The 13,753-nt window shown below is 37.0% G+C and overlaps 1 protein-coding gene across 5 annotated transcripts in view; it reads left to right on the top strand.

Annotated features, from left to right (window-relative positions):
• Positions 1-13,753, top strand: part of Pigu (phosphatidylinositol glycan anchor biosynthesis class U) — a 91,107-nt gene that overhangs the window by 27,958 nt on the left and 49,396 nt on the right. For all 5 annotated transcript variants that reach the window (XM_076851717.1, XM_076851719.1, XM_076851721.2 and 2 more), the window contains one exon: positions 12,554-12,651. In XM_076851717.1, the coding sequence (XP_076707832.1) occupies positions 12,554-12,651 (98 nt within the window). The remainder of the gene's footprint in view (positions 1-12,553; positions 12,652-13,753) is intronic.

Genomic DNA, 13,753 nt, shown 5'->3' with positions numbered 1-13,753 from the left:
TGTTGGAGGCATCCTTTAAAGTTGTTGTCAATGGGTTTTATTTTCTCTGAAACTATCCATTTTTTCAGAGAACTCCTCCAGTTTCCTGTCTGAGGGTAGCAGAGTTGGGGTTGGGGTAGTGTAGAAGGTACATGTGACTGGCTGCTGAACCTAAGAGAGCAGAAACAAGGAGGGTGATTGATTTGAGTCTGTACACTTTCATGTAATCTTGCTTTTTTTTTTTCAGCTCATACTTCTCAGTCCTTTACTGTACTGTTCGTAGTATTCCATAGACCTTCACTTTTTAAATTCCTCTATAACTGTGGCAGGTGGACTATGAAGAGGGGTGAGATATGTGAGACTATTCACCTGGCTGCACACCTTAGTATGAGACCTATCATTTTTACTACTCAGTGCCCAAACATTAAGCATAATTTTCCCCCATTTTTTCCTTTTGTTTTATTTTTGGTGTTGCGGATTGAACCCACAGCCTTGATCCTGCTAAGCACACACTCTGAGCTACATTCCTCAGCCTTGATTTCCATCTGTGTACTTTTTTCCCACCTTTCATAATACCTGATACATTCAAGTGCTAAATGTCTTAGAAATTAAGTGGGGTGGGACTGAGGTTGCATGTCAGTGGTAGAGCACTTGCCTCGCACGTGTGAGGCCCTGGGTTCAATCTCTAACACCACATAAAAATAAATAAATAAATAAATAAATAAATAAATAAATAAACAAACTGGCAAACAAATAAATAAAGATTAAAAAGAATTATGTGGAGTAAATTGGCCTTATTTTAATGTGCTGCAGTTTCTTCCATATTGCTAAGTTCTTTTTCTCTCTTTCCCCTGCTTTATATTTTCTACTGCTGTTTTAAAATGTTTTTGCCATAATCTCTTCTGTTCATTGTGGTTTAATGCTAGTTTTAATCCTATATTGTCATTCAATGAGGTTTTGGTGGGGAGAGTGGTGATCAATCTACCATTTTAAATGGAAGTCCCTCCATTATCATAATTTGGGATATATTTCCAGAATTCTGTCTCCCTCCACCCCATTTTCTTCCAGACTTATAAATTTTCTATCAGTTAGCTTATGCCACAAAAATTCTATTTAATAAACCACTCCAAAGACCAAAGGCTTAAAACAACAACAAGCGTTTACTTAACTCATACCTGTAAATCAGCTGTGGATCAGCTGATCTAGGTTTGATGTTGCTAGTCAATTGGCCAGTGTCATTGGAGCCCATTCATGCATCAGTCACTGGCTGGACTTGTCTAATCTAGACTGGGCTCTGCTCCATATCTCTGTCATCTTCCTGGATCAGGGGTCTAACTTAAGCATGTTCTTCTTGCAGTGATGGCAGAGGCACAATAGTGAACAAGCCCAATCAGGCATGTGCTTTTTGTTTCTGGTTGTATCACATGTGCTAATATCCCATTTACCAAAACATAACCCGAATCCAGGGAAGATTTCTATCTTGTCCACAGCGGAAAGGCCTACAATGTACATGGGAGGGAGGCGGAGAATTGGGGCCAGTAATACAGTCTGCTGTATATGATCAGTAAATATCTAGTCTGTCATTTTAATGTCTGCATGCTACTCCATTGCAGTGGATAAATGTATAGAAATTCTTTAATCAATTTCATTCATGAAATACTTAGATGATTTTCTAGTTTTCAGCTATTTACATAATACTACAATTAACTTTCTAACACAATAAATTTAATGTCTACTCTGTTATTTTCTTTTTTTTTTTAAAGAGAGAGAGGAGAGAGAGAGGGAGAGAGAGAGAGAGAGAGAGAGAGAGAGAGAGAGAGAGAGATTTTTTTTTTTAATATTTATTTTTTAGTTATCGGCGGACACAACATCTTTGTTTGTATGTGGTGCTGAGAATCGAACCCGGGCCGCACGCATGCCAGGCGAGCACGCTACCACTTGAGCCACATCTCCAGCCCCATCTCAGTTATTTTCTTACAATAAAGTCTCGAAATAGAATTATTTTGCTACTAAATGTGTACTTTCTTTAGGATTTTTGGAATTCATCCTTAAATTTGTACTCCTATAAGAAGATTGTAGAAGTTCTTATTTCTGTTCACTGTTGCTAATTAGTTTGCCAACTCAGGAAATAGAGTCAAAGTTGTACATAGAACCTTTTACTTAAATATGTTACTTAAGAATGACTTAGGTCTTCATAAGACATTGTTTCTCCTGGATTGGTTATGGGTGGTCTTTCTATAGGTCCTTTAGTGTAACTTATCAGGTTACTTAAAATGACCAGATATTACATTACATGAATTATCTTATTCTTAAGGTTATGGTCATTATTTCAGAAACAACTCTGAAGTAGTGAAATTGCTTGGCTATCAGAGTATTCACCCTCTCCAGAGTGTCAGGTCAGATACACTGTTCATCAAGGTGCTTGGCATCTTATATAAGAATATAAGGCTGGGGTTGTGGCTCAGTGGTAGAGTGCTTGCTTAGTATATGTGAGGCACTGGGTTCTATCCTCAGCACCACATAAAAATAAATCAGTAAAATAAAGGTATTGTGTCTATCTTCAACTAAAAAGAATATTTTAAAAAATAGGAATATATGCCACAGTGTGGCAGAAGGTACTGAGGATTTACCTTTGGAAATGTCATTTTTAGATTTTCGTTTGTTTATTTTTTTTGGTGGGGGAAATTGTTGCTGGGGTTGAACCCAAGGCCTGTGCATGCTAGGTAAGCACTCTACCAACTGAACTATTCCCAGTTTCTTTCCCCCCCACACACCTTTTTCAAAGGCAGAGGTCTCACTGTGTTGCCCAGGCTGTCCTTAATCTCCTGCCTCAGCATCCAAAGTAGCTGGTAGTGGATATGTGCCACCATAACTGGCATTGGAAATGTCACTTCTTTTTTTTTTATTTCATTTTCAACATTTTTTTTTAGTTGTTGATAGATCTTGACTTAATTTATTTATATGCGGAGTTGAGAATCAAACCCAGTGCCTCACACATGCCAGCCAAGTGTGCTACTTCTGAGCCACAGCCCCATCCCCTTGGAAATATCACTTCTAATTTTTTTTTTTTTTTTTTTTTTTTTTTGGTACCAGGGGTTGAGCCTAGGGTGCTTAACTACTGAGCCACATCCCCAGCTCTTTTTATTTTTTAATTTTGAGACAGGGTCTCACTGAGTTGCTCAGGGACTCACTCAGTTGCTGAGGCTGGCTTTGAACTTGTGATCCTACTGCCTCAGCCTCCTGATCTGCTAGGATTACAGGCATGCACTCTGCACCCATCATAAATGTCACTTTAAAAGAACTGAGTGCAAAAATAAACTGAAGCGGGGCTGGGGTTGTGGTTTAGCGGTAGAGTGCTCGCCTAGCATGTGTGAGGCCCTGGGTTCGATCCTCAGCACCACATAAAACATAAATAAATAAAATAAAAAAGATATTAAAAATAATTTTTAAAAAATAAAATAAACTGAAGATATGCCCTCTGAGAGTATACATAATAGGAGTCTTACATAAAAGTGTGAAGAGTGACATTTAAAAAAAAAATTTTTTTTTTTTAAATTGCCTTTTGACTTGATAGAAAGGCTTTATTTTTGAGGGGAAAATATATAAATAAGTTACATGAATCTCTTTAAAAGTCATATTGTTTTTCATTCCATAGAGCAATTTTTTTTAATTTAAAAATTTATTTTTTAGAAGTAGTTGGACACAATACCTTAATTTTGTTTATTTATTTTTATGTGTTGCTGAAGTTCGAACCCAGGGTCTTGGACGTGCTAGTCAAGCCCTCTACCCCTGAGCCACAATCCCAGCCCCCGCAAAGAGCAATTTTTTGAAAAAAATTTATTATGTGACTCTAGATTTTGGTTGAATGAATTCATAGACATTTTTATATAATATTGTACATACAGTTTTATTTTACTTTTTAACATTTATTTTGTATGAATAATGTTTGACATTGGATGACATGTATTTTCATTTTCTTTAAATTTAGTTTTTTTTTTTCCAAAATAAGTAGTTCAAGTACTTAGTAAAATAAAAGAAATTAAATATATCAAATGAAAAGTAATAGTCTCCTTACTGTGCCTCACTTCTACCTGTGACGGTGGCTCCATTTCTCATGCACATTTGTCCTAGAGTCCCAGCTCTTTCCTTTTGCTGAACATTTGTTTTCCATTGTTGGCTACTATAAATAGAGACTATCACAAACAACGTTCCTAATCTGTTAAAATATTTGAAGAGTTCTATTTTAGCTGGAACTCTGAACCACTCTGGCCTTTTGAGTTTATTAATAATTCCTACTAACAGTATATATAGTAAAACTAGTTCATTTACAAAGTCTACAAATCAGATTTCTGTATTTCACATTTATGCTTCCTCACTAGATATTTAATAAAATTAACAGAGGAATAGTTCATTATATTAAAAAGAAAACAGTTGGGAAGATTCACAAGAGAAGGAATATAAAAATAACTAAAAAAAATCCTGAAAAAATTTTCAACTTCATAGAAAAGTAATAGAGAAAAGCAAATTGAAATATATATGACTTTTTTTTTTTTTTCTTGTGGTGCTGAGGATTGAACCCAGAGCCTCACACATGCTAATCAAGCTCAGCCTGAACCATGCCCTTCACCTACAGGTGACTCTAAAAAAATTTTATTTTATTTAATTTTTTTAATGATATACTGTAATTATTTTTTAATACCTTTATTTTTATTTATTTATTTTTATGTGGTGCTGAGGATCGAACCCAGGGCCTTACACATGCTAGATGAGCACTAAGCCACAATCCCAGCCCAAAAATTTTATTTTTGACCTTTGAAATTGGCAGAGATTTTAGAAGATAATTCTATCAACTGGCAAAGGTTCTATCAAATAGGCATTCTCCCACTTGGTACATTGACTGATAAATTTGTATAACCCTCTTTGGAAGCAGTTTGGCAGTAATCTTAAAATGCTTGTACTTTTGATTTGTTATTTCTACTTTTAAGAACCTATCCTACATTAATCCAGAAATATGTGTAAAACTTTATGGTACAAAGTCATTAGTCGACAATTGTTTATGATTGAAAAAACCATAAAGTACTTCAAAATAGAGGAATTCCTGTTTAAGTAAAATATAGTTGTTTTATCCATGTAATGGGTACATAATTTAATATAATTAATTAATTTTTTTGTGCTAGAGATCAATCCCAGGACCTCACACATGGTAACCAAACACTTTACCACCAAGCCACTTCTCCAGCTCAGTGAATATTTTCAAATAATTGTAAATTGGTTGAGGCAGGAGAATCACAATTTCAAGGCCAGCCTGAGCAACTTAGACCTTGTCTCAGAAGAGAATTTAGCTAGGCTGGTGGTTCATGCCTGTAATCCCAGTGACCCAGGAAGCAAAGATTGAAGGGTAGAGGCTGAGATTGTGGCTCAGTGGTAGAGTGCTTGCCTTGCGTGAGATACTGTGTTCAATCCTGGGAACCACATTAAAATAAACAAATAAAATAAATGTATTTAAAAAAAAAGATTGAAGGCTGGGGTTGTAGCTCAGCGGTAGAGTGCTCACCTAGTATGTGTGAGGCCCTGAGTTCAATCCTCAGCACTACATAAAAATATATAAATAAAATAAAGGTATTGTGGCTAACTATAACTTAAAAAAAAAAAGATTGAAGGATAGCAAGTTCAAAGCCTACTTAGCAACTTAGGGAGACTCTGTCTCAAAAAAAGATTGGTATTATAACTCAGTAGTAAAACACTCCAGGTTCAATCCCTAGTATCTTAAAAATAAACTAATAAATAAAATTTAAAGGCTGACACAATGACACACACCTATAATCCCAGCTACTTGGGAGGCTAAGGCAGAAAGATGATAAGTTCAAGGCCAGCCTCAACAACTAAATGAAACCCTGTCTCAAAAATTAAAAGGGTTGAGGATATAATGCAGTGGTGAAGGGCCTCAGTTTCAATCCCCAGTACCATAAAAGAAAAAAAAAAAAATTAGGACTTGGAGTGTAGTGGTAGAGTGTTTACTTAGCATGCATGAGGCTCTGGATTCAATCCCAGTACTACCAAAAAAAAATTTGTGAAAATACAGTTGTAGTTTAAGCAGAATACAGAGTCATATATTGTAATTAACTTCAACTATATTAAAATGATAATAAAAATACAAAATAGACCCCAAAAAGATAATAGTTGTCTTTTTTAAAATATATTTTTAGTTGTGAATGTATTTAATGAATTTATTTATATGTATTTAATGAATATATTTATATGTGGTGTTGAGAATCAAATCAAAAGAGGTTCTGGGTTAGGACTTGCTTGTTAAGAAAACAGAAGGATCAGGATGTACTATCAGAAGGCACACAGGTAATTAAGAACTCAGGCTGCTCTTATGTTAGACTGATCTGGTAGCTAATTGTAGCTCCATGCTAGGTGAGCACTTTACCACTGAGCCTCAATCCCCAGCCCCAATACTTGTCTTTGTAAAGTAAGTTTTTAGTGGCTTTTTCATTACTATTTTATTCCAAAGTTTCATAAGTGAGCACATAATTTAAAATAAGTTAAATTTACTTGAGTGATAAGAAGATAGGAACAGTGGAAGTCCCTAGACTTCCATGAAGTAGGTGCTACACAGAAGGGAATGACCTTATTTGCTATGTCCTCTTGAATTTTACCTACTCTTTCTTGACTTACTTTGTAGTAGCCCAGGATCACCTGGGACACACAGAGAAATGAAGTCCAAGCCAAGCTTAGGCCATTGTATTAAGATGTCCTTATCAGAGTGTTGGCAGGGAAACATAAGTCTGTGGGAAGGGCTGATGTTAGTTTTAGTGGAGCAGCTTGGATTTCATAGCAGCTTGGATTTGAAGACTGTTGCTTTGGTCAGAAAGTATTTTGCCTTTCAGTGAGCTACTTAAAATACTCCATTCCTGTGCAGAAGTCTTCATTCAGCTTTAAAAAGGAAAATAGATCTTAATGGGTGCTGCTGCTTGTTCACCATTGTTGTTTTTCAACAATGAGATATTCCAGACTAGAAATTCTTAGTTTGCCACCTGAAGATCCTTTCATCTTCCCTTATTCCACCAAAAGAGGTTCTGGGTTAGGACTTGCTTGTTAAGAAAACAGAAGGATCAGGATGTACTATCAGAAGGCAGACAGGTGATTAAGAACTCAGACTGCTCTTATGTTAGACTGATCTGATAGCTAATTGTAGCTCCACTGATTCCAAGACTATAACACCTTGGGCAAGTCACTTTATAGTTGTAGTCCTCAGTTTCCTTATGTGTACCATGGGGATTGAAATAGCCTCTATCTACTGAGTGAATGTAAAGAATGATTCAGTCACCAGTACCACCCATCCACCCACACAAAATGAATGAGATGGTGCATGCTTTGCAAGTAGTGGCAATAGCTGGTAATATTATTGTCACTTTCTAAAGACTCTTTGAGATCTATAAAGGGTCTCAGGAAAGATAAGGAAGAAAATTAGAAGGAGAGCTTCTCTTGTTAGAGCCCAATCTTGATGATCCTGAAGCCTGTCGATCCTATCACTTCCATTTGGGATTCTTGTAGAGGAAAACCCTGCAGTGGAGTCCTAGAAGACTCAAGGACCCAAAAGAGAAGCAGCCCAAGATCAGGTTTGTCAGATTGACCGAACTTCAAAGTCTGCTTATTCTAATTACCATCTCTGTAGTCTTGTGCAGCCTCAGGACTTTCCATTTGATTAAAGAGATCTACTTCCTAGAGTGAGAGAAGGAGTACATGAGAAACATGAAATGCTCAGCCTCTCTGCTTAGAGAATCCATTCAACAAATAGTTGTTCTGTGTATTATAATTTTTCAAAAATATTTTCAGTTATAGATGGATACAATATCTTTATTTTATTTTAATGTGGTGCTAAAGATCGAACCCAGTGCCTCACATGTGCTAGGCAAGCACTCTACCACTGAGCCACAACTCTAGCCCCTGTGTATTATAATTTTTATGGTTCAGTCAGAGATTGAAATCCAGAGGGTGGTGTAGTGATGTAGTTAAGGAATGTGAGTTCTTGCGTGAGACAATCTGGGTTCAGATCCTATTCCTGTTGTTCAGTAGCTTTGTGACCCTAGGCAAACAATTTCTGTCCTTCAGTTTCCTCATCTATAAGATGAGAATAGTAATAAGACCTAATTCCTGTAGTAATGGAAAGACTAAATGACTTAAGACATGTGAAGTGCTGACAGTTGTGGCTGGAACAGAACAACTTCATCATCAGTAGTGTGGATGGGCTTCCCTGAGAGATCCTGTTTTGTTAGAAAAGCACACTTGGCAAGGGATGTAGTACACTGGGCCCTGCCCCTGGTATCACCTCGTACTCTTGGGAAGTCTTGCTTGTTGCCTCAGACCCTGGTGCAACTTCCTTTTCTGATAGTCCTGTGATAGTCCTTTTGATCATATTCCAGTCTGTCCCACTGCCTGCTCTGGGATGGGTCACTGGTGTTACTCAGTCTCTGATTCTCCTCTCACTGTCCTTGAAGTCCATGTCCTGAAGAGTCCCCATGGCCCTCCTTGGCTGCATTCTTGCTCTGCCCTGCAACTATACTACCAATCCAGGCCAGATCAAGGTGCCAACTGTAGAGGTACATTGTTACCCCAGGGCTTGCTGAGGCTTGTCCTGGCCCCCATCCTAATACAGAGAGTTAGAAAACATATTAAGATCTAGATTGCGTAGATAATGACATTCCTTGATACCACAGCCAGTGCACATACCCCCCTTGACTGATTTACCCTAATGTTCCTGTGGTCAGTCTAAAGGCCAAGCCTTGTTCAAAACCTACTGCCTGAACATCTGGGCTGCAGTAACAGACAATGGTAAATTGTATCATTTTTGGGTAAAACTCATAACCCTGTTGGCACAGTTCCTTCCTCACAAGGCTCCTTCTCAGGCATTATTTCGAAAGTTCTGTCTGGGCCTGTAGATAGATGTTTTTGGATGATTGTGAAAACTAAGCTCTCCATGATCTGACCCCTGTCTGCTTACTGAGACTTTTTGGATGAAACTTTTTATTGAAGTATAACATTATATCCAAATCATTAGTGTAGAAGTAAATGAATTTTTACAAAATGATGAATTCTAACATTCAGATTAAGAGGCAGAATGTTACCAGCACCCACAGCATCCCCTTTTGGATCCTCTTCCAATCACTCCTCTTAGCTTTCCTTGTTTAGCCATGCTGATCTAGTTACCATTTCACCCACCCGCAGCATACCATTCTCTCTCATGCTCCTGCCCCTACACATGCTGTTTCCTTGGATGCCAGGCCTCGCCTTCTCACTGCTCAAAACTCAGGTGTCAACTTCCCTTGATGGGCTAGGTCTGCTTCCTGTACTTTCCTCCCATGTTTTGTAATTGTTTACTGGGAGATCCCTGAAGTCAGAGACTGAGTCACCAGTCTCCCTGGCACTCAGCACATGCTTGCCATAGAGCAAACTCCAGCAGTGTTTTCTTATTGTACAGTTTTTCTAAAATACTTGAAGTCATATTTTACTTTTCTTTTTTTATCTTCCCTGTCCCTACCTCGAGCACATGCCATTCCAACTTTCTGCCTTCCTAACCATCCTTCTTGCCTCTTCTGGCTTATCTGAAAACATATTAACTCTTTCTTTCTTAGTTGTTGTTGTTTTGAGCGAGGGACTGAACCCAGAGTGACAGAAGGAGCTACATCCCCAGCCCTTTTCATTTTTTATTTTGAGACAGGTCTCATGAAGTTGTTGAGGCTGACCTTGAACTTGTGATCTTCGTGCCTTAGCCTCCCAAGTTACTGGGATTACAGATGTGTGCCACTATCTCCAATGAATTGTGATTTCTATCTCAGAAAAGCTGTTACAAGAAAATGAACCAAAAAGTAAAGGTTTACCAATGTTGTGATGTTTCCTGAGGGGCTTTTTTTTTTTTTTTTGAGGGCACATAAGACTTTATTCAAATTTTGGTATATGAACACAAACAAAGAGAATGACTTCAGGAGAAAAGGAAACTACATAAGAACAAACAAGATACAGGCTGGAGGCATAGCTTGGTGTTAGGTTCAATCTTTTTTTTTTTTTTTTTTTTTTTTTTTTAGTTATAGGAGGACACACAATATCTTTATTTTATTTTATGTGGTGCTGAGGATTGAACCCAGTGCCTCACGAATGCAAGGTGAGCACTCCCCCTCTGAGCTACAATCCCAGCCCTCAATTTTTTTTTAAACATGCAAAATGTATTAACACAGACATACACATTCTGCCTCTTAATTTTATGTCAGCATAACTATAAATCTGATTTTGAATGTGTTTGCAAAAGCCATATTGCCATTTCTGCATAAATATTGACCTAGATATGCAAAATAATAATAATAATAATAATACAGAGCTTTGTGATTAATCTCTAGATGCCTTTCATTTTGTTTAGAAAATAAGATATAACGGCATGGCATGATAATTAATATAAAGCAATCAATGTTGAGTGGAGTCTAACACATTTTTTGTTTCAGAGGGTTCAATACAGTGTCTAGAACCTACTAAATGAGCAATAAATGTTAGTTGTAGTGACTGTTACACCTTTGCTTGGGCTCATAAAGGAAGAGTCATTTCAAGTGACCACTGAAAGATGGGTTTCTGATAGAAGGAGGACAGGGAAGGATAGCTTAGCAGAGGGGATAGCCTGACATCAGACACTGGAATGAAAGGGCAGGATGTTTTTAAAAGTTGGGGATGGTCCAGTGTAGCTGGAGGGAAGGGTGTGTGGCAAGGGGTGAGGGGTGAGATGGAAAGCTGGAGAAACTGCCCAGATAGTGAGGCTGTTGGAGTTTGGACTTAATCTGATAGATGAAATGGAACATTCAAAAGCCTTTAAAGTCAGGCTTGTCACACTCCAAACCATTCTAGAAGGATCCTTCTGGTTGGGGCTGGGATTGTGGCTTAAGGGGTAGAGCGCTTGCCTAGCATGTGTGAGGCATTGGGTTCGACCCTCAGCACCACATAAAAATAAAATAAAGGTATTGTGTCCATCTACAACAAAAAATAAATATTTAGGGAAAAATGACTGACCACAAGTTTATCTCTAATTCACACATTGATTTAAAAAAAAAAGAAGGATCCTTCTGGTGCTTCCTCCTTTTTCTTCCATCTTTCTACTTTCTATCTACCAGGATTGTTTCTAGCTGTCATGTTTCCTTGGTTTGAAGGATTTAATGCTCAAAGTTTTTTCATTCCCTTTTCTATGAAGTTATCAGATTCATAACCCTCTTTCTCCCAAGGTGGCTTTTAGATGTTTCAAATATATAGACCACTTTGGTGGGCAAAAGCGCCTTTTGTTTGTCCCTAGAGTGAGTTGGGAAAGGGATAAAGCTCCTTGGACTGAATAGCTTCTGTTTTTATGAAACATCATTGAAGAAGATGTCTGTTATTTTCAGTGAACAGTAGGCCCCACACTAATGAGAATTTAAAATTTTTTTAAATTATTGATAGATCTTTATTTTATTTACTTATTTATATGTGGTGCTGAGAATCGAACCCAGTGTCTCACACAAGCCAGGCAAGTGCGCTACCGCTGAGCTACAGCCCCAGCCCTGGATATTGTCATTTTTATGAAACATCATCATTATAAGACACCAACCTTGAACCATCAGTTATAACAAATGATTTCTGGGCTGCTTTGAAATTCCCCTTGTAAACTCAAACTTTCTAGCCTTGATTTTTGTGTGCCCTGATGTCTTAAACCATTTGAAAGGGAAAAGCTGATTTTTGATTTTTTTAAAAAGAGAAATCAGTTGTTTTCCTAGACAAAAACAAAGCAGTTCATTTTGGAAAGTTTTAAAGTATTTAGAGAAGCAAAGAAAGGAAAATCATTTATAATTTCACCACCATCCAGAGTTAATTATTGTGAACTTTAAGGTCTCTCTTTTTTTTTTTTTTTTTTTTTTTTAAGGAACACAGAATTTACCTCTTTTATAAACTTCACTTAATAGGAAGGTTAAATATCTTTTCATATCATTACAGATTCTTTTGTATCATATTGAATGATTTCATAGCAGTATATTTTATGTAGGAAATGGGGACATTATTAGTAAAATTTATTATATTTTAATTTAGAAAAAAAGAAACTCATGATCTGAAGACAGCACATAAAGAAGGAGTGTTGTAAAGAGTGATGGGATGTTGTGAAATCAAAAAGGATAGTTTCACAGTTCTGAATACCATAAGCAATCATTGCAGGCTTAATAAATTGGTACATTAAGTAGGATGTTAATAGACTCAATCTCTTTATACATCTTTGGGCTAAAGTTTTGTAGAATCATTTTGGGTCTGAAAATTTCACAAGAAATATGCTTGTGGTATCCCAGGTTGCTAAAGGTAGATGGTTTTGACTTCCTTGGTTTCCTTTTATGGGAAATCAAGCCACGAAGTTCTCACTCTGTGTGAGTTTCAATAACACCTTGTGCACCAGGAAGCGCATGTCAGGTGATTATTTGAACAGTTATGGAAAGTTTCATGTCGATAAAGACTTGCTGAGTCTAATCTTGATTGATGAAGCTGGATTATTCCATACGCTTATTTCTTTTTACAGGCAGTGCTTTCCTCAGTGCTATTTTTCTTGCCTTAGCAACATACCAGTCTCTGTACCCAATCACCTTATTTGTCCCAGGACTCCTCTATCTCCTCCAGGTAAGTACTTGCTGGTTAGAAAACAGTGCTCTAAGTGATGTTTAATACATAGCCTGGTCCCTGCTGGGAGGAAGGAAGGGAATGGATCTATAAAGGCAATGGGACTGGGGCCCCCAACTAATATCTGCTTGCTTCTACTTGAAAAGACAAAGAAACTTGACTAACTTTAAATAAAGTAGACTAAGTGATCTTTAGTTCTGTGTTTTGTCTTTGCAAATGTGAAACTGCTTTTCATTTTACGTAATTGTATTTGGGATCTATCAACCTTCTTGTATTCTTCTCTCACCTAATGTACATAGATTCCTCTGAGCTCATTTCTTTTTAAGTTTTTTTCTTTCTTTCTTCTTCTTTTTTTTTTTTAAATAATAGCACTCACCAGTTGTAGCTCAGTGGTAGAGCACTTGCCTAGCATGTGTGAGGCACTGGGTTCAATTCTCAGCACTGATATAAATAAATAAAATACAGGCCCATCAACAACTAAAAAATATATATATTAAAAATAGCACTTATTTTCTAAAGTTCTTTAAAAAATTAAATGTAATGGGTACACTTGTTGCAATGACAGGAATATCCTAGGTGATCAATAAATATGATAGTAATTCAAGCACTATACTAAGCACTGCAGGCATCATCTCACTTCAGCCCCATCTGGATTTTGTGGGACAGGTCATATTATTTGCGATAGGTTTGTTTGGTATTATACATATTAGGCACATTAATTAAAACAGAATGTTGGGAGGTTAAATCATTTACCTAAGGTCACATGGCTGGCAAGAAGCATGCAGGAGGTAACACCAAGATTCAAAAATCCAGAAGTGTCTTGATTTCAGAGTCTTCATTCTTAACACTCTTACTAAAGCTAATAATATGCATCCTCTTGTGCAAAAAGAACATTTGCTTGTCAGTATAGGTGACTTTGTAATATATCTTTTGGTGTATACAGTGATACATGATTAGGTTGGTCTTTCTTTTATTTGGGGGAATTTGAGATATGGTCTTCAGTAAATAGCACTGGATATTCGGGCAGGGTATAGTATAGAAATTTGGTTTTCTCTATGTAATTTTCTTAAGTTATATTTCTCCAGATGATTCACTGGATCTG

This window comes from Callospermophilus lateralis, chromosome 3 (genome assembly GCF_048772815.1).
Source record: "Callospermophilus lateralis isolate mCalLat2 chromosome 3, mCalLat2.hap1, whole genome shotgun sequence".
In the NCBI taxonomy this organism is placed as follows: Eukaryota; Metazoa; Chordata; class Mammalia; order Rodentia; family Sciuridae; genus Callospermophilus; species Callospermophilus lateralis.
This window is presented reverse-complemented; position numbering and strand designations above follow the sequence as displayed.